The following is a 19,262-nucleotide window of genomic DNA, read 5'->3' as shown; positions in this document are numbered from 1 at the left end:
GCTAGTTCAGCTTGCAATTCAAACTAGTATTTCAGGCATTTAAAGCATTTCCTTGAAACACCCAACATATTTCACTGTCAGAAGAGCTTTAAGCCTATTTTCTATCTTCTCATATAGACTACTAAAAAGACATGTTTTCACAAACACTATTATAACTAATAAATGAATTCAGTAAAGTAGCAGAATACAAAATTAATACTCAGAAACAAGTTGCATTTTTATACACAAATAAACTATCAGAAAGAGAAATAAAGAAAACAATCCCATTCACAATTGCATCAAAACAACAACAACAAAAAGCAACCTAGAAATAAATTTAACCAGGGAGGTAAAAGACCTGTACTCAAAAAATTATGAGACATTGAAGAAAGAAATTGAACAAGATACAAATAAATGGAAGGTTATACCATGCTCATAGCTAGATAGAATTAACATTGTTAAAATGTCCATACTACCCAAAGCAATCTACAAATTCAATGCAATCCCTATCAAATGACATTTTTCACAGAACTAGAACAAATAATCCTAAAATTTATATGGAACCACAAAAGAGCCTGAATAGTCAAGGCAATGATAAGAAAAAAGAATAAAGTTGGAAATATCATGCTACTTGATATCAAACTATAATACAAGGCTACAGTAATCAAAACATCATGGTACTGGCATAAAAACAGATACATACGTGGCCTGACAATTAAGTTTGCACACTTGCTACCATGCGCTTACAATGGCAGCACTGGACAAACAGCTTGGTAAAGTTTCATTACCTTGGTATATCAGTGTCTCACAGCTGTATTCAGTGTCTTGTTGACTGTTCATTATTGTTGCTGCGTGTTTTTGTGTGCCATCGTGAGAATGTCTGAGCTTAAATGAGAGCAGCAAACATTAAATTTTTTGTTAAACTTGGCAAGAGTGGAAGTGAAATCAGGGACATATTAGTCCAAGTTTATGGGGATAATGCCGTAAAGAAAACAGCAGTGTACAAATGGATTAAAGGTTTTTCTGAAAGGAGAGAATGCATCAGGGCAGCCAGTAACAAGAACTGACAAATACATTGCAAAAATTCATCGAATTGTGAGTCAAAATTGTTCAGCTGACTGTGAGAAGCATAGCAGACCAAGTAAACATTGATAGAGAGACAGTTAAAATATTTACTGAAAATCTTGGCATGGGAAAGGTGTGTGCAAAAACGGTCCCAAAAGAGCTCACCAATGAACAAAAGCAAAGGAGAGCTGAAGTTTTTTCTGGAATGGCCAGAAAAACCATTGATAACATGGCCTAAAACATCATCTTGCCTCTCCAAGAGGCAAGATGATGTTTTAGGCCATGTTATCACTGTCAGTGATGAAACATGGGTGTACCAATATGACCCTGAACAAAAGCATCAAAGTGCACTATGGAAGTCAGCCAATTCTCCACGAGCAAAAAAGTTCTGTCAGTCCAAATCAAGAGTCAAAACAATGTTGCTAACCTATTTTGATATCAGAGGGATTATTCATTAGGAATTTGTACCAACTGAACAAACAGTTAACCAAGTTTACTATTTGGAAGTGCTGAAAAGGCTGAGTGAAAAAGTTAGACAAAAACGACCTGAACTTTTCACCAACAATTCATGGCTCTTGCATCACAACAATGCACCAGCTCCTCACTGTCTGTGAGGGAGTTTTTAGCCAGTAAACGAATAACTGTATTGGAACACTTTCCCTACTCCCCTGATCTGGCCTCCAGTGACTTCATTCTTTATCTGAAAATAAAGGAAATATTGAAAGGAAGACATTTTGATGACATTCAGGACATCAAGAGTAATATGACGACAGCTGTGATGGCCATTCCAGAAAAAGAGTTCCAAAATTGCTTTGAAGGGTGGACTAGGCACTGGCATTGATGCATAGCTCCCAAGGGGAGTACTTGGAAGGTGACTTCAGTGATACACAGCAATGAGGTATACAGCACTTTGTTTAGGATGAGTTTGCAAACTTAATTGTCAGGCCTCACAGATCAATGGAAGAGAATGAAGAGAACAGAAATAAACACACACCAATATAGTCAATTAATCTATGACAGGAAGCAAGAATTATATAATGGAGTAAATACAGTCTCTTCAATAAATGATGTTGGGAAATCTGGACAGTCACACGCAAAAAAATGAAAGTACACCACTTTCTTAAAACATACACAAAAATAAACTCAAAATGATTAAAGACTTGAATGTAAGACTTGAAATCATAAAACTGCTAAAAGAAAACATAGGAAATAAACTCTCTGACATTGTTCTTAGTAATATTTTTTTCTGATCTATCTCCTGATTTAAGGGAAACAAAAGAAACAAATAAATGGGACTACATAAAACTAAAAAGTTTTGCCCAGTAAGGGAAACCATCAACTAAAGAAAAGACAACTGACTGAATGGGAGAAGATATTTGCCAATGACACATCAGATAAGGATTAATATCCAAAACATAAATGAATTCGCACAAATTAACATTAAAAAATTCCAATTAAAATGTGAGCAGAGGACTTGTATAGACATTTCTCCAAAGAGGACATACAGATGGCCAATAGACATATGAAAAGATTCTCAATGACACTAATCATCAAAGAAATGCAAATTAAAACCACAATGAGATATCACCTGACACCTGTCAGAAGGGCTATCATCCATAAATCAACAACCAACAAGTGTTGGTGAGGAGGATGTGGAGAAAAGGGAACCCTTGTGCATTGTAGATGGTATTGTAATTTGTTTCAGCTACTATGAAAACAGTATGGAGGTTTCTCAAAACCTTAAAAATAGAACTACCATATAACCCAGCAATTTCAATCTGGGTATTTATCAGAAGAAATCCAAAATGCTAATTTGTAAAGATACATGCACACCTATGTTCATTGCAGCATTATTTATAATAGCCAAGCTATGGAAGCAACCAAAGTGTCCTTTTTTTTTTCTTTTAGTTAAAGTTTATTGGGGTGAAAATTATTAGTAAAGTTACATAGATTTCAGGTGTACAATTCTGTATTACATCATGTATAAATACCATTGTGTGTTCACCACCCAGAGTCAGTTCTCTTTCCGTCACCATATATTTTATTCCCTTTATCCTCATCTACCAGCCCCTCTCCCCTTACCCTCTGGTAACCACTAAACTATTGTCTGTGTCTATGAGTTTTTGTTTCTCATTTGTTGTCTTGTTCTTCTGTTGTTTTTGGTTTATATACCACATATCAGTGAAATCATATGGTTCTCTGCTTTCTCTGTTTGACATATTTCGCTTAACATTATAATCTCAAGATCCATCCATGTTGTCACAAATAATCCTATTTCATCTTTCCTTACAGCCGAATACTTTCATTATGTATATATACCACAACTTCTTTATCCTATCATCTATCAAAGGACATGTGGGTTGTTTCCATGTCTTGGCCACCATAAATAAAACTGCAATGAACATTGGAGCACATGTATCTTTATGGATAAATGTTTTCGGATTTTTTTGGGTAGATACCCAGGAGAGGGATTGCTGGGTCATACGGTAATTCTATTCATAATTTTTTGAGGAACCTCCACACTGCCTTCCATAACGGCTGCACCAGTCTGCATTCCCACTAACAGTGTATGAGGGTTCCTTTTTCTCCACAGCCTCTCCAACACTTGTTACTATTTGTCTTGTTGATGATAGCCATACTAACTGCGGTGAGGTGATATCTCACTGTGGTTTTTATTTGCATTTCTCTGATGATTAGTGATGTTGAGCATTTTTTCATATGTCTATTTGCCATTTGTATGTCCTCTTTGGAAAAATGTCTCTTCAGGTCCTCTGCCCATTTTTCAATTGGATTGCTTGTTTTCCTGTTGTTGAGTTAAATGAGTTCCTTGTATATTTTGGATATTAGCCCCTTATCAGAGGCACTGTTTGCAAAAATCTTTTCCCATTCAGTTGGTTGCCTCTTTATTTTGTCGATGGTTTCTTTTGCTGTACAGCAGCTTTTAAATTGATATAGTCCCATTCATTTATTTTAGCTTTTACTTCCCTTGCCTTTGGAGTCAAATTCATAAAATGCTCTTTGAACCCAAGGTCCATAAGTTTAGTACCTATGTTTTCTTCTACGAAGTTTATTGTTTCAGGTCTTATGCTTAAGTCTTTGATCCATTTTGAATTAATTTTGGTACATGGTGACAGATAGCAGTCCAGTTTCATTCTTTTGCACGTGGCTATCCAATTCTGCCAGCACCGTTTATTGAAGAGGCTCTCTTTTCTCCACTGTATGTTTTTTGCTTCTTTGTCAAAAATTATCTGTCTATATTTATGTGGTTTTATTTCTGAGTTCTCAATACTATTCCACTGGTCCATGTGTCTGTTTTTCTGCTAATATCATACTGTTTTGATTATTGTTGCCTGGTAGTACAAGCTAAAGTCAGGGAGTGTGATACCTCCAGCATTGTTGTTTTTTCTGAAGATTGCTTTGGCTATTCGGGGTCTTTCATAGTTCCAGACAAATCTGATGATTTTTTGTTCTATTTCTTTAAAAAATGCCATTGGGATTTTGATGGGGATTGCATTAAACCTGTACATTGCTTTGGGTAATATAGCCATTTTAACTATGTTGATTCTTCCAATCCATGAGCACGGAATGTCTTTCCATTTCTTTGTGTCTTCTTCAATTTCTTTCAAAAATGTCTTACAGTTTTCAGCATATAGGTCTTTCACATCCTTGCTTAAGTTTATTCCTAGGTATTTTATTCTTTTTGCTGCAATTGCAAAAGGAATTTTTTTTTCATTTCTTTTTCTGAGATTTCATTTTTAGTATATAGCAATGCAATGGACTTTTGTACTTTGATTTTGTAGCCGCCAACTTTACTGCATTCGTTGATTGTTTCTAATAGCTTTTTGGTGGAGTCTTTAGGGTTTTCTATATATAGATCATGTCATCTGCAAAGAGTGACAATTTCACTTCTTCATTCCCAATTTGGATGCCTTTTATTTTTTCTCTTGCCTGATTGCTCTAACGAGGACTTCCAACACTATGTTGAAAAGCAGGTGATAGGGAACAGCCCTGTAGTGTTCCTGAATGTAGAACAAAGGGCTTCAGTTTTTCACCATTAATTATGAGATTAGCTGAGGGCTTGTCATATATGGCCTTTATTATGTTAAGGTATTTTCCTTCTATACCTATTTTATTAAGTGTTTTAATCATAAATTGATGTTGTATATTGTCAAATGCTTTTTCTGCATCAATTGATATAATCATATGATTTTTGTCCTTTATTTTGTTTATGTGATGTATCACATTGATGGATTTGCAGATGTCGAACCATCCTTGTGCCCCGGGGATGAACCCCACTTGGTCGTTATGAATAATCTTTTTAATGCATTGTTGCATTCGATTTGCTAGAATTTTGTTAAGGATTTTTGCACCTGTATTCATCAGAGTTATTGGTCTGTAGTTTTCTTTTTTTGTGTTGTCCTTACCAGGTTTTGGTATCAGGGTAATGTTGGCCTCATAAAATGAGTTAGGGAGTACTGTCTCTTCTTCAATTTTTTGGAAGAGTTTGAGCAGGTTTGCTATTAGTTCCTCTTTGAAGACTTGGTAGAATTCACTAGTGAAGCCATCTGGTCCCGGACTTTTGCTTTTGGGAAGGTTTTGGATGACTGATTCAACTTCTTTACTGGTGATCAGTCTGTTTAGATTTTTCAGTTCTTCATGGTTCAGTCTAGGAAGGCTATATGTTTCTAAGATCTTGTCCATTTCTTCTAGGTTATTGAATTTGGTGGCATATAGTCCATCATAATATTCTTGGATGATCCTTTTTATTTCTGGGGCATCTGTGATAACTTCCCCTCTTACATTTCTGATTTTGTTTATTAGTGTCTTTTCTCTTTTTATTGTAGTGAGTCTAGCCAAGGGTTTGTCAATTTTTTTTTCAATCTTTTCAAAGAACCAGCTCTTTTTCACATTAATTTTTCTATTGTCTTTTTGTTCTCTATTTCATTTAGTTCTGCTCTGAGTTTTATTATTTCCTTTCTTCTGCTGAAATTGGGTTTCATTTGTTCTTTTTCTAGTTCCTTAAGGTGTAACGTGAGGTTATTTATTTGGGATTTTTCTTGTTTTTTGAGATAAGCCTGTCATGCTTTGATGTCACTTATTCTTTCCTCCATCTGGTCAACTCTACTACCTAAGCTGGCTATTTCATTCTTCATTTCTCCTATTGAGTTCTTAATCTCCAGAAATTCCATTTGGTTCTTTTTTAAAATTTCAATCTCTTTGGTAAAATGTTCATGTTTTTCTTTGATTGTGTTTCTGAGTTCGTTAAACTGCCTTTCTGTGTTTTCTTGCATCTCATTGAGTTTTTTCAGAACTGCAATCTTGAATTCTCTGTCATTTAAGTCACATATTTCCATATCTTTAAGTTCATTTTCTGGAGACTTTTCACTTTCTTTCTGAGCTGTCTTGTTGCCTTGGTTATTCATGGAAATTAATGATTTATTATTTCCCTTCCTAGACATCTACAGGAGTGGGTTCTGCAACATGTTGCTAGGAAGAGGTCTTTCTTTTGTTTTCCCGTATGTGTTTGTAGAATGTTTTATTTTCTCTCCAACTGCAGCCTTTTTTTCTCTCTCACGCTGTAGTGTCATGTTTTCTCTGCAGTATTCCAGCTTCTCACACAATGGGGGATTTCCCCAGAAGAAGGGCTTCTCCTCTGTTAATAGTTCTCCTGGGTCATAGGGCACAGTGGCCCTGTGGGGATGTGGAGAGCTTTTGAAGCTCCAAAGCTCTTCCTGCACCAGATTCAGAGCCTGTGTGTTTCAGCAGTTCTGTTTACTCCTGCAGGGATCTGCCCAGATAGGTGGGGACAGGGGCGGGCTGAGTTGTGAGAGGTAGCCCAGAGCAATGGTGGCAACCACCACCAGAGCTGGTCCTGCTTCCAAAGCTCCCTCCCCTTTGCCAGAACTAGTTGGGTTTCGAATCTGTGTCTGTGGACCACAGTTCTCTGAACTGCAAATATTCTGTTCTTTTGAGCTGACACAGCTACTATTCCACTTCTAGCACTGGGCAGGTAGGGGCTGGTCGAGCTCTGGGAGGGTAGGGAGGGGGCAGCTAGTCTCAGTGCCTAAGGCTTCCACTGTCCGCTCAGCAGTGAGGGCTTAAACCACGGTTTTCAGCCTTCTTCCCTCAGTCTTTTCTCCGTGGTCTCTGCCGTGAGCGTTGGGTTCAGACGTGTTATATGCTGTCCCCTCAGCCCTGTGGGCCATAAGCGGAGCCCTAGCAGTCCAAGTTCTTCCCTCTCCAGCAACTGCGGTAGTTCCTGGATGCAGCGAGCTCGGAGCACTGAGCTAAGTCTCCGTCCTGCGCCCACGAGGTGCTGTTCCGCACTTCTCCCTTTCCTCCTCCCCCCGCTCACACAATTTGCCCACTTTTAGGTGAATTCAGTAGTGAGCCTCTTCGTCTTGCCTGTCTGCTGTGCAGGGAGTCCTTTGAGGCGTTATAGTTTTTCAATTTGTTGTAAATTCCTGGGGAGATTTCCAGAGGCTTACCTCATGCCGCCATTTTGATCCAAAGTGTCCATTGATAGATGAATGAGTAAAGATGTTGTACATATATACAATGGAATATTACACAGCCATATAAAAGGATGAAATCTCACCATTTGCGACAACATGGGTGGACCTAGAGGGTACTATACCAAGTGAAATAAGTCAGACAGAAAAAGACAAATACCATATGATTTCAAATATATGTGAAATCTAAAACAAAAAATAACCAAATTCACAGATACAGAGAACAAATTTGTAATTGCCAGATTGGAGAAGGGTTGAGCAGATGTGTGAAAAAGGTGAAAGGGATTAAGAAATACAAATTGCCAGTTATTAAAATATTCAGAAGGATGTCAAGTACAGCACAGGGAATATAGCAACAACATTGTAATAATTATGTATGATGTCAGATGGGTACTAGATTTAAGGGGTGATGACTTCATAAGGTATATAGATGTCTAACCACTATGTTGTACACCTGAAACTAATATAATTAGTTGTATGTCAACTGTAATTGAAAAATAAATTTAAAAAAATAAATTTGAAAAAAAGATGTATTCAAGAGTTGAGACAATAAAAATAATACTTTTACTGCTTCATCAAGGACATGCTTAAGTGAAACTAGCATTTTTACTTTTATTCTGAGCATATGGTATAAAGAATATGATAACAATATAAGTGGCAGTTTGGTGCAATTCCTTTATTCATGCTCACATGCCAGCAGTTTTACATACCATTGCTTTGTACCATCAGTGCAAATGTCAACAGGATGAAAAATGCAAATCGCATCTTTACATTATTATAAAAATAATTTTGACTTTGAAGACCTGCTGAAAGTTCTTGGTGTTCCACAGAGTATACTTTCTTGAGAACCACAGAGTTAGGATACAGGTTTAGCTGGGTATGACCAATACCCAAAATAACAGTGACTTAAAACAGAACTGTAGTTTTTTCCCTACTGTTAAATTTGAGTGGGGAAGGTGGTCCTACTCAGTAAAGTCATCAGAGACTCAGGCTCCTTCTATTTTGTGGCTTTGCCATCGTTAGGATGTTGTTCTTGTCTGCATTGTATAAATTGGCTCAACAGCATTCCAGCCATGACATTGCTGAATTTTGTCCTACCTACCATACAATCAATTTCTTATGGTTCAACCTTACAATCTATTTTGGTTGCCATATTCTCCACTAAAAGTCAAGAGTCTTGTTACTCTAGAAAGAAGGGGATTCTGGGGTACGACCAGCAATCCCTGCCACAGTCTTTCTCAGTAAGAGTACTTTTTTTAATTTCATTTTTTAAGAGTTTGCTCTTAGTGCTATACGTTTTATGGGTTTGGACAAATGTATAATAGATCATGCCCACCATTACAGCATCATAGAGGGTAGCTTCACTGCCCTAACAATGCTCTGTGCTCCACCTATTCATTCCTCCCCTCCCCCTATCTGCTGGCAACCACTGATCTTTTTTACTGTCTGCAGTTTTGCCTTTTCTGGAATTCCACAAAGCTGGAATCATGAAAAATGTGGTCTTTTCAGACTGGCTTCTTTCACTTAGTGTTACTGATTTAAGTTTCCTCCATGTCTTTTCATGGATCAAAGCTCATTTCTTTTTAGCACTGAGTAATATTCCATTGTCTAGATATGCCAGTTTATTTACCCATTCATCTACTGAAGGATATCTTGGTTGCTTTGAAGTTTTGGCATTTGTGAATTGTAAAGTTTCCATGAACATCGGTGTGCAAGTTTTTGTGTGAACATAAATTTATATCTCATTTGGGTAAATACCAAGGAATGTGATTAATAGACCACACAGTAAGAGTATGTTTAGTTTTCTAAGAAACTGCTATCTTCCAAAGTGACTGTACCAGTTTGCTTTCTCACCAACAATGGATGAGAGTTCCTGTTGCTCCACAGCCTCACCAGCATTTGGTGTTGTCAGTGCAGTGGATTTTGGCCATTTAATTTCATTTTTGATACAGTAAGTCATTTTTGTCCACCTCCCCCTCCATTCTCTCTCTCCAATGACTAGTTAAGCAAAATGCTGACCTTGGCACCTAATGTGCAAGTAAGCATTCTTTTCATCCTAATACACAAAAGCAGCTTAGTAAACACATAGTCTGAGAAGGCAACATGAACACATGATTTATCCAGTTTCACTGATGTAAAATATAAAAGAGAAGTTATATGTAGATTCCAGAAAAGTCCCTCTGAAAATTTATTGTTGATATTTGTTTCATTCTGTGATGAAAACTTGACAAATCTTACTTTTAAAAAGCTTAAAACTTCTGTATAATGAAATAGTAGTGTAATCAGTGATGAAAGACAAGCAGTAGATTAGGAGAAAATATTCACCAATATATATGATAAGTGACAAATTATATATATATATATATATATATATATATATATATATATATATATATATACATATAATTTGTAAAAACCTCCTACACATTAATAAGAAAAGATAAATAAGACTAGTAGTAATGGGAAAATGACAGAAGAAATTAAATGGCCAGTAAATAAGAAAAGATGATCAACCTCAACAGTAATCTGGGAAATGCTAATTCAAAGATCTCTTTTTTATCCATTAGACTGTAAAACTAAAAAATTGAAGATCAATGACATTCAGTGTTGGTGAAAGTATGAGGGAATAGGTACTTCATATACTTTTTGTAAGAGCGTAAATTTGTATAACACTTTGGCAGGCAATTTGGCAGTACCTATTAATGTTTTCAATACATATGTACTTTGACTCAGCAATTCCATTTCTAGTTATTTGTTCTAAATATATATATATATATATATATATATATATATATATATATATATATATATATATATATGTTCATGTACAAGAACTGCAGGTTTTTTAGTAAGAGCTGAAAAATTTGAATGCCTTAAATGTCTGAAATAGGGGAATGGCTATACTGTGAAATCATGACATGTCCACCATTAAGATCGGCAGGGGGATATCTCCAAAATATATCAACAAGTGAAAAAAAGTGTTTATTTTATGAAGGTTTAGTGACACTTGGAATATAGACACTAAAATTTGTCTGTAATGGTTAAGAATAGAAAGCAAATTTGGCGGGTAAAATAATGAGAGGAGACACTCTATCAGATGTCAAGATATACCTCTAGCTATAGAGATCACATAATTCAGCTTTGGCCCAGAAATTTTCAAATAGAACTAGACTCTTGCCATTTAAAGTGTGGTCCATGGGCGAGCAGTATGCACATCTCTCTAGGAGCTTGTTAGAAATACAGAATCCCAGGACTCATCTGAAACCTACTGAATCTAACTCTGCATCTTCACAAGATCCTAGTGTTATTAATGTTGCACATTCAAGTTTGAGAAGCACTGGTCTCGGCCTGCAGTACACTAAAATCACTGTGAAACTCTTTAAATATCTAGAGGCTCTGGCCACATTCTGAGACTCAATGCATCTAAATTTCCCAAGATGGGGTCTTAATTTGTTCCCTAAAACCTCTTCAGGATAGTCCATTGAAAACCAAAGAATTAGAAAGTCTAGACTGAGATTCATGAATATAACAAAATATAGATTATAAAAAAGGAATTCCAAATCAGTAAGGAGTGGGCTTAAAACAAAACAAAACAACTACACGTATGTGTAGATGAATGCTTAGCAAGTGGTCTGGAAAGACATATATCAAACTACTATCAGGAGTGACAATTTGGCAATGAAGAGAGACTTTCACTTTTTTGAGATAAAAAACACATAAGTTTACCATCTTAAGCATTTTCAGTGTACAGAACAACAGTGTTAAATATATGTGCATTGTTCATAACGTATCTCTAGAACTTTTCATCTTGCAAATCTGAAACTCTATACCCATTGAACAACTCCCCTTTACCCTTTCTTCCAGCCCTTAGCAACCTTCATTCTACATTCTGTTTCTAAGAGTTTGACGACTTTGGAGGCTTCATCAAGTGAATTTGTCTTTTATAACTACCTTATTTCACTTAGTATAATGTCCTAAAGATTCTTCCATACTGCAGCATGTGTCCGAATTTTCTTCCTTTTTAAGACTGAATAATATTTCATTGCATGCATACCACATTTTGTTTATCCATTCATCCACTGATGATAGACATCTGGGTTGCTTACAACTTTAGCTATTATAAATATGAGGTGTGATAAAAACAAATATGGTGAACACTGTTGCCAACTGCCATCCAAAGGAAAGGCAGGGGTCTTCAATACAAGAAGTGGCACATTGAACCTTAGTAACAGTGTGTGACAAGTTTCAACTTGTCAGTCAGTTGGGTGTAAGCTATGGTCAAGAGAAGGTGTGTTTTAAAGTGTGCCGTAAATCATGGATCATGAACAGTGCATTAACATGAAATGGGCAGAAGGTTTCATCCTCCATCATGACAGTGCTCCATGTCACACATCACTTCTGGTGTGGCAATTTCTGTCAACTAAAAATATTACGGTGTTTCCTCATCTACCTTATTTATCGGATCTGGCACCATATGACTTCTGGCTCCTCCCCAAAGTTAAAATGACCATGAAAGGTAGACGTTTTGAATTGATTCAGGACATTGAGGCAGCCACGACAGCACAACTAAAGACACTCACAAAAGAGAACTTCCAGACTGCTTCAGAAAGTGGCAAGAATGATGGGATATATGTGTTCAAAGCGAGGGGGAGTATTTTGAGGGGGATTAGTGGCAGTGTCTTTTACTACAATAATTTTTTAAATTATCATTATTAGTTTCAGGTGTACTAAACAATTTAATAGTTAGACATTTCATCCCTCACAAAGGGATAACCCCCCTCTCCCAATCTATTGCCCCTCTGACATCGTATATATCTATTACAAATCCATCGATTCTATTCCCTATGCTGCATTCCATATCCTGTGACTATATATATATACTGAATTATAGTTGACATACATTATTCAGCTTCAGCTTCAGGTGTACAGCGCAGTGGTCAGGCATCTACACCATCCATGAAGTGGTGTCCTCAGTAAGACATGTGCTCATCTGACACCCTACAAAATCTTTACAATATTTTTTATTATATTCCCCAAACTGTCTTTCACATCCTAGTGGCAATATTGTAGTTAACAAATTTATGCTGTCTAATCCCATCCCCTTCTCCCTCATCCCCATCCCCCTCCAATTGATACCTGCATGCACCACTGTGAGCTGTGCCCTCTTAAAAAAAAAAAAAAAAAAAAAAAGCTGCTTTAATAATTTTTTTTAATTTAAACATTCACTGTAGTTTTCAATTATAGCTTGTAATGCTGCTATGAACATGGATATACAAATATCTATTTGAGATCCTGTTTTCAGTTCTTTTGGGTATATACCCAAAAGAGGAATTGCAGAATCATGTTGTAATCCTATTTAATTTTTTGAGAAAGCATCATATTGTTTTCCTCAGTGGCTGCACTGTTTTACATATCCACCAACAGTGCACAAAAGTTCCAATTTCTCCATATCCTTGTGGCACTTTTTATTTTCTAGTTTTGCTTTTTTGTTTGTTTTGATAGTAGCCATCCTAAATGGCATGAAGTGCTATCTGATTATGTTTTTTTATTTGTATTTCCCTTATGATTAGTGATGTTGAGCATCTTTTCATGTGCTTTTTGGCCACTCATATATCTTCTTTGGAGAAATATCTATTCAAATCCCATGCCATTTTAAAAATTGTGTTGTTTTTTTTGTTGAGTTATAGGAGTTCTTTATATTGTTAATATTAACGACTTACAATATATATGATTTTTAAATATTTACTTCCATTCCATGGGTTGTGTTTTCACTCCACAGATAGTGTTCCTTGTTGCACAGAAGTTTAATTTTTATGTAATCTATCTATTTTTATTTTTGTTGTCTGTGCTTTTGGTGTTATATCCAAGACATCATCACCAAATCCAATATCATGAAGATTTTTCTTGTGTTTACTTCTAGGACTTTCACAGTTTCAGGTCTTACATTTAGGTCTTTAATCCATTTTAAGTTAGCTTTTGTATATTGTATAAGGCAAGAGATCACCTTCATTTTTTCCATGTGGATATCCAGTTTTTCTAACACTATTTATTGAAGAAAGTATCCTTTCCCTAATGTCTGTTGGCTTGCATCCTTGTTGAAAATCACTTGACTATATATGGGTTTATTTCTGGGCTCTCTGTTCCATTGGTCTATATGTCTATCTTGATGCCAATCTATAGTGTTTTGATTACTGTAGCTTTGTAATATGTTTTGAAATCAGGAAGTGTGAGACCTCTAATTTTGTTTTTCTTTCTCAAAATTGTTTTGGCTATTCAGGGTTTCATGAGATTCCATATGAATTTTAGGATTTTTTTTTCCTCTGTTCCTGCCTCTCCGCCCCCCAAAAAATGGATTTGGGTCTTTGATAAAGATTGCATTGAATCTGTAAGCTCTTTGGGTGCATTTTAACAATATTAAGTCTTCCAACCCATAAACATGGGATATCTTTCCATTTATTTATTTCTTCTTTAGTTTCCTTCAGAAATATTTTATCGTTTTCAGTGTACAAGTCTTTCACCTCCTTGGTTACTTTGTTCTTAACTATTTTATTATTTTTGATGCTATTGTAAATGGGACTGTTAATTTCCTTTTCTACTTGTTCATTGTTGATGTATAGTAATGCTATTGGTTTTGTGTGTTGATTTTGTATCTACAACTTTGCTGAATTTATTAGTTGTAGCAGTTTTTGATAAAATCATTATGGTTTTCTACATACAAGATTGTATCATCTGTGAACAGAGACAATTTTTACTTCTTTCCAATTTAGAAGCCCCTTCTTTCATTTTCTTGACCAATTGCTCTGGCTAGGATTTCTGGTACTATTTTGAATAAAAGTGGTGAGAGTGGGCATCCTTGCCTTGTTCCTGATCTTAGAGGGACTACTTTCAGTTTCTTACCATTGGGCATGATATTAGTTGTGGGCTTTATACTGAGGGTGCCCAAAAAATGTATATAAGTAGACACTTTGGTCAACATTCCTCAAACAGTAGTTTGCTGTAATAAGAAGTGTCTGGATGCTGATGGTAACCACTTTGAGCACCTCTTGTAATTGCAGAAGTCAAACGTGACTTGTATTCATCTCTTGTTATTGGTATATATTATTACAATTTTAATGGTTTTTTCCTTTTATAAAATATGTATACATTTTTTGGCACCGTGTGTGTGTGTGTGTGTGTGTGTGTGTGTGTGTGTGTGTGTGTATCCTTTATTATGTTGAGATAATTTTCTTCTATTCCTAGTTTGTTTCATGTTTTTATCGTAAAAATGTGCTAAATTGTGTCAAATGCTTTTTTTGCATCAAATGAGATGATAGTGTGGGGTTTTTCCCCCTCCATATCTCAATGTGGTATATACATTGATATCATAGGTTGAGCCATCCCTGCATTCTATGAATTAATCTCAGTTGGTTATTGGTATACAGTCCTTTTTATGCTGTTGAATTCTGCTTGCTAGTATTTTGTTGAGGATTTTTTCATCAATATTTATCAGGGATATTGGGCTGTACTTTTATTTCTTGTAGTGTTCTTGTTTAGCTTTGTTATCATCGTAATGCTAGTCTCATAGAATGAGTTTGGAAGTGTTTTTTTCTCAATTTTTTGGAAGAGTTTAGAAGGATTGGTGATATTCTTTAAAAGCTTGGTGGAATTATCCAGTGAAGCCATCGGGTCCTGGGCTGTTCTTGTTAGAGGTTTTCTATTAGTGATTTAATCTCCTTACTAGTTATAGGTCTATTTAGAATTTTTAGGTCCTCATGATTCAGTCTTCATAGTTATATGTTTCTAGAAATATGTCCATTTCCTCTAGGTTATCAATTTGTTTGCATATAATTATTCATGTAGTCTCTTATGATACTTTTTATTTCTGTGGTGTCAGTTGTAATGTCTTCTCTGTCAGTTCTGATTTTTGTTGAGTCTTCTCTTTTTTCAGAGTTAAACTATTTGTCAATTTTGCTGATCTTTTCAAAACACCAACTCAGTTTCATTGAATTTTTCTATTATATTTCAATTCTCTATTTTGTTTATTTTCCCTTTAATCTTTATTATTTCCTTCCATCTATTAATTTGGGGTTTACTTTTTCTTCTTTTTGAAGTCCCTTGAGGTGTAAGTTTAGGTTGTTGATTTAAGATCTTTCTTCCTTTTTAATGTAGCATTTACCTCTATAAATGTTCTCTTCTGCTTTTGCTGCATCTCATAACTTTTGGTATGCTGCAATTTAGTTTACTTATGTCTCAAGATATTTTCTAATTTTCTTTGTGATTTCTTTTTGACCTATTGGTTATTCAAAAGTGTGTTGCTTAATTTCCATATATATGTGTGACTTTCTCAGTGTTATTTTGCTATTGATTTCTAGCTTCATTTTATTGTGTTTTATTATTATAATTTATACTAAAGTTCTGTAAGTATTAGCTGATTTCCACATACATAGAAAGTTCCCCCACTATTGTGACCTTTTCCAAACTCTTGCAGCCTTAGCTAAAGTGTAAAAAGACACTTTGTTATGGTATAAGAAAAAAGTTAACAATACAAATGATTATGCAGCAGACATTTAAAATATCCCTTACCTGGGGAGGCTGGTTAGCTCAGTTGGTTAGAGCATGATGCTCATAACACCAGGGTTGCTGGTTCAATCCCCACATGGGCCAGTGTGAGCTGCGCCCTCCACAACTAGATTGAAACAATTACTTGACTTGGAGCTGATGGGTCCTGGAAAAACACACTTAAAATAAATTTTTTAAAAGTTAAAAAAATAAAATAAATGAATAAAATATCTCTTACCAATGTAGATAAGAATAATTGTGAAATAAATGTATATATTGACTTTTTCTTTTGGACTTTAGGCATTAGGATTTTTGTCTTCTTATGGAATAGGAATGGAATATAATCAAGCCAAGGTAAGGTCATTCTATTTTTTTCTGAAACAAAACTGATTTATTTCAAAGGGACATTGAATAGCGTACTCTTTGGGTAAGGGGACTCACTGTAGTGCAGTAATTAAAAGTACCAGCTAAACAGTCAGAGAAGTTTAAGCTTAAAATACAGTAAGTTTCTTAATGTCACATATTGTAGGTTCTTCATTAAAGCTGGATAAAACCTACTTCATTGGGATTTTGTGGTGATTAAATAAAATATCATGGCAATGCCCTAACATAGACTCTAGAGCTAAGACTCCAAAAATGTTAGCTGTCTTCATAGAGGAAGAGAATGAAGTTTGGAGTTTATTTTGCAGTAGTTCAATGTTCACTGCTGTGCTAGGAATAAAAAAACAATGATTGGTTTGAGTTTCAAATTAGATGACATAGATATAGATAGACATAGATATAGATATAGATATAGATATAGATATAGATATAGATATAGATATAGGCACTTATATACATATACATATATTTTTTTATTTTTTATTTTCTACTTTAGGCACTGATATATTATACCTTTGGAAGTGCTGGAGGAAGCATGATGTCCCAGATGATTTTGGTTTGTAAATTAAATATTCTTGGGCCCAAGTAGGTATGTGTGATAAGCACAGTGCATTATCAGAATATTAAGAATATATATGCCTGTGTTTTAGGGGTACAGATACTTGTCAGGAATCAATGTTCTACAGAATTGTGAAGTTGCCCTAAATCATTACAAGAAAGTGGCTGATTATAGTGAGTAATCCACATAATTTATTTTAATATAAACAGACTTTCCAAGAAATTTAAAAAAATAAATCAATGCCAACTGACATACTATGAAAGTATTAAGAGACTATGTTTTTAACATCTGTTATAATACAATTCTTGTAATACAATGTAGAGTTTTCTGATTTCTTAATAGTTACTTTTCAAAAAGTTTTAAATGATTGTGCTCATCTTTTATTTTTATTAGTACATATCCCCAAACAATTCTGTTTTACTTATTCTTGTGATGTTCTTTCCTTCTATTAAAACTTTGAATATAGCATCAGTAAATATTAGGTAGTTTCCCTAATTCTAACATTTAGAATATGGGATGACTTGTTAAAAATTCCTGAAGAAATGGATGTAAGGTACATACATTAGTGATCTCTGTCTCTGCACTTGAGAACAATTTAAGTAATCATTATTCTATTACCCTATCCTTTGTCTACAAAAAATAGGACATGAGATTAATATATGTTCCTACAATAATTTTCAAAGTTGTATGTAACATTCCATCTTGCTATATCACTTAAAAAGACTACATAATAGAATTTTAAATAGAAGTCTTCAAAGAAGTGAATAAGGTAAAGTCCATTTGGTTAATTTCTATAATCAGAATAACATCTAAATACACATTTTTGGCATTATTAGGATCTGAGAAAAGAAAGAGAGAAAAACTACTTTTGAATTTAAGATGGTACATACAACAAGATCATTTCATATGCTTAATGAAACTAGAATTACTATATGTATAATTCAAACCGCATACTTTGTTAGGTTTATTCAAGCATATTTATCTGTATATTTATTTTCAGACTATCTATACGAAGTAACTAAGGAGCAATTATTGCTCTTATATTGTCATTTTAGTCTCAGAAAAAGTCAGTGGCAGAAAGGGTCAGTTGCCTGCTCCTAAAATCTGTAAAATCTGTCTTCTTTTCTTGAACCTGCTTAGCCAAGATCTTCAGTAGGGTCTGACTGAGATATGTTGATATATTATTTGCATGGGTTGCAAAGGTTTCTTGCACTTTTCTCAGAACCAAGTAAACAAAAATCAGCACATTTCTATCACCTCAGGATATTCCTTTCTGTTAGTAGACCAGATCTCTGCACAATTTAAGGAGAACAGGCCTAACAGTGTTTTCTCTAAGTTGACTTTTATTTGTTGCAACCTTGTGTATTCTGGCTATTCTCTGGCTTGTTTCTATTCACAGTTGCTGACAAATTGGAAAAAAGTGAAGGTATTCCGGTGGAAAAAGTGAGACTAACCGAGAGACCTGAAAATCTAAGTTCTAACAGTGAGATCCTGGATTGGGACGTATACCAATACTATAAATTTTTGGCAGAAAGAGGAGATGTTCAAATACAAGTAATGTATAAAGACAAGCTTGAATTTTAAGAACATGCAAATTACAAGGGGCTTGTAACCCCCTAAAGGGGTTAACAATGCCCATCCTAAATGGGAACGGGAAGAGACATCCCCTCCTCTTTGTTCTACTTTTTTGTCCCCTGCCACTTAGTTCCTGCAGCCTATGAAAGAGCCAGTTGCCATAGTAATGGAAATTTTATTTTTACATTTACTCCTAAAACATTCATTTTTTAAAAACCTAGATTTTAATTATAGCAAAAAAGCCCCATCCGATGTTGTTTAATATGAATGAACTCTTACCAGGATCCAGAAGTGTTCTGTCTTTGGGAATGGGAAGGGGATGGCATTTCTGTGACCTTTCAGAGCCAAGAGTTAAGGGGCCTGGCTTTATGCACAGCAGGCCCTTCACTGAAGAAGCCTCACACTCAGCACCAACCAATTAGCCAATAAAAAACATAGTCTGCAATGTTTCCCTGCTTCTTTTTTAAGACATGCCAACTGCATCAAACTGGATCAACATACTATAGCAAAATCACCAGGTAAAATATTTTCTTTTCTTTATTTAAATTAATACTACTGCTGAAATAATTTTCAATCATTGGTCCTAGGTATCTCTTGGACAATTACACCTAATTGGGAGGAAAGGTCTAGATCAGGATTACGCTGTAAGTCAA

The 19,262-nt window shown here is 35.1% G+C and overlaps 1 protein-coding gene across 3 annotated transcripts in view; it reads left to right on the top strand.

The window, feature by feature from the left end:
- The window catches only part of SEL1L2 (SEL1L2 adaptor subunit of SYVN1 ubiquitin ligase), a 75,712-nt gene that overhangs the window by 23,246 nt on the left and 33,204 nt on the right, over positions 1 to 19,262 (top strand). For 2 of the 3 annotated variants that reach the window (XM_074317677.1, XM_074317676.1), the window contains exons 3-7: positions 16,395 to 16,448; positions 16,972 to 17,031; positions 17,126 to 17,207; positions 18,434 to 18,588; positions 19,197 to 19,253. In XM_074317677.1, the coding sequence (XP_074173778.1) occupies positions 16,395 to 16,448; positions 16,972 to 17,031; positions 17,126 to 17,207; positions 18,434 to 18,588; positions 19,197 to 19,253 (408 nt within the window). The remainder of the gene's footprint in view (positions 1 to 16,394; positions 16,449 to 16,971; positions 17,032 to 17,125; positions 17,208 to 18,433; positions 18,589 to 19,196; positions 19,254 to 19,262) is intronic. The other variant, XM_074317675.1, reaches the window with a different exon arrangement.

The sequence above is a fragment of the Rhinolophus sinicus genome, linkage group LG13 (assembly GCF_036562045.2).
Source record: "Rhinolophus sinicus isolate RSC01 linkage group LG13, ASM3656204v1, whole genome shotgun sequence".
Lineage (NCBI taxonomy): Eukaryota > Metazoa > Chordata > Mammalia > Chiroptera > Rhinolophidae > Rhinolophus > Rhinolophus sinicus.
This window is presented reverse-complemented; position numbering and strand designations above follow the sequence as displayed.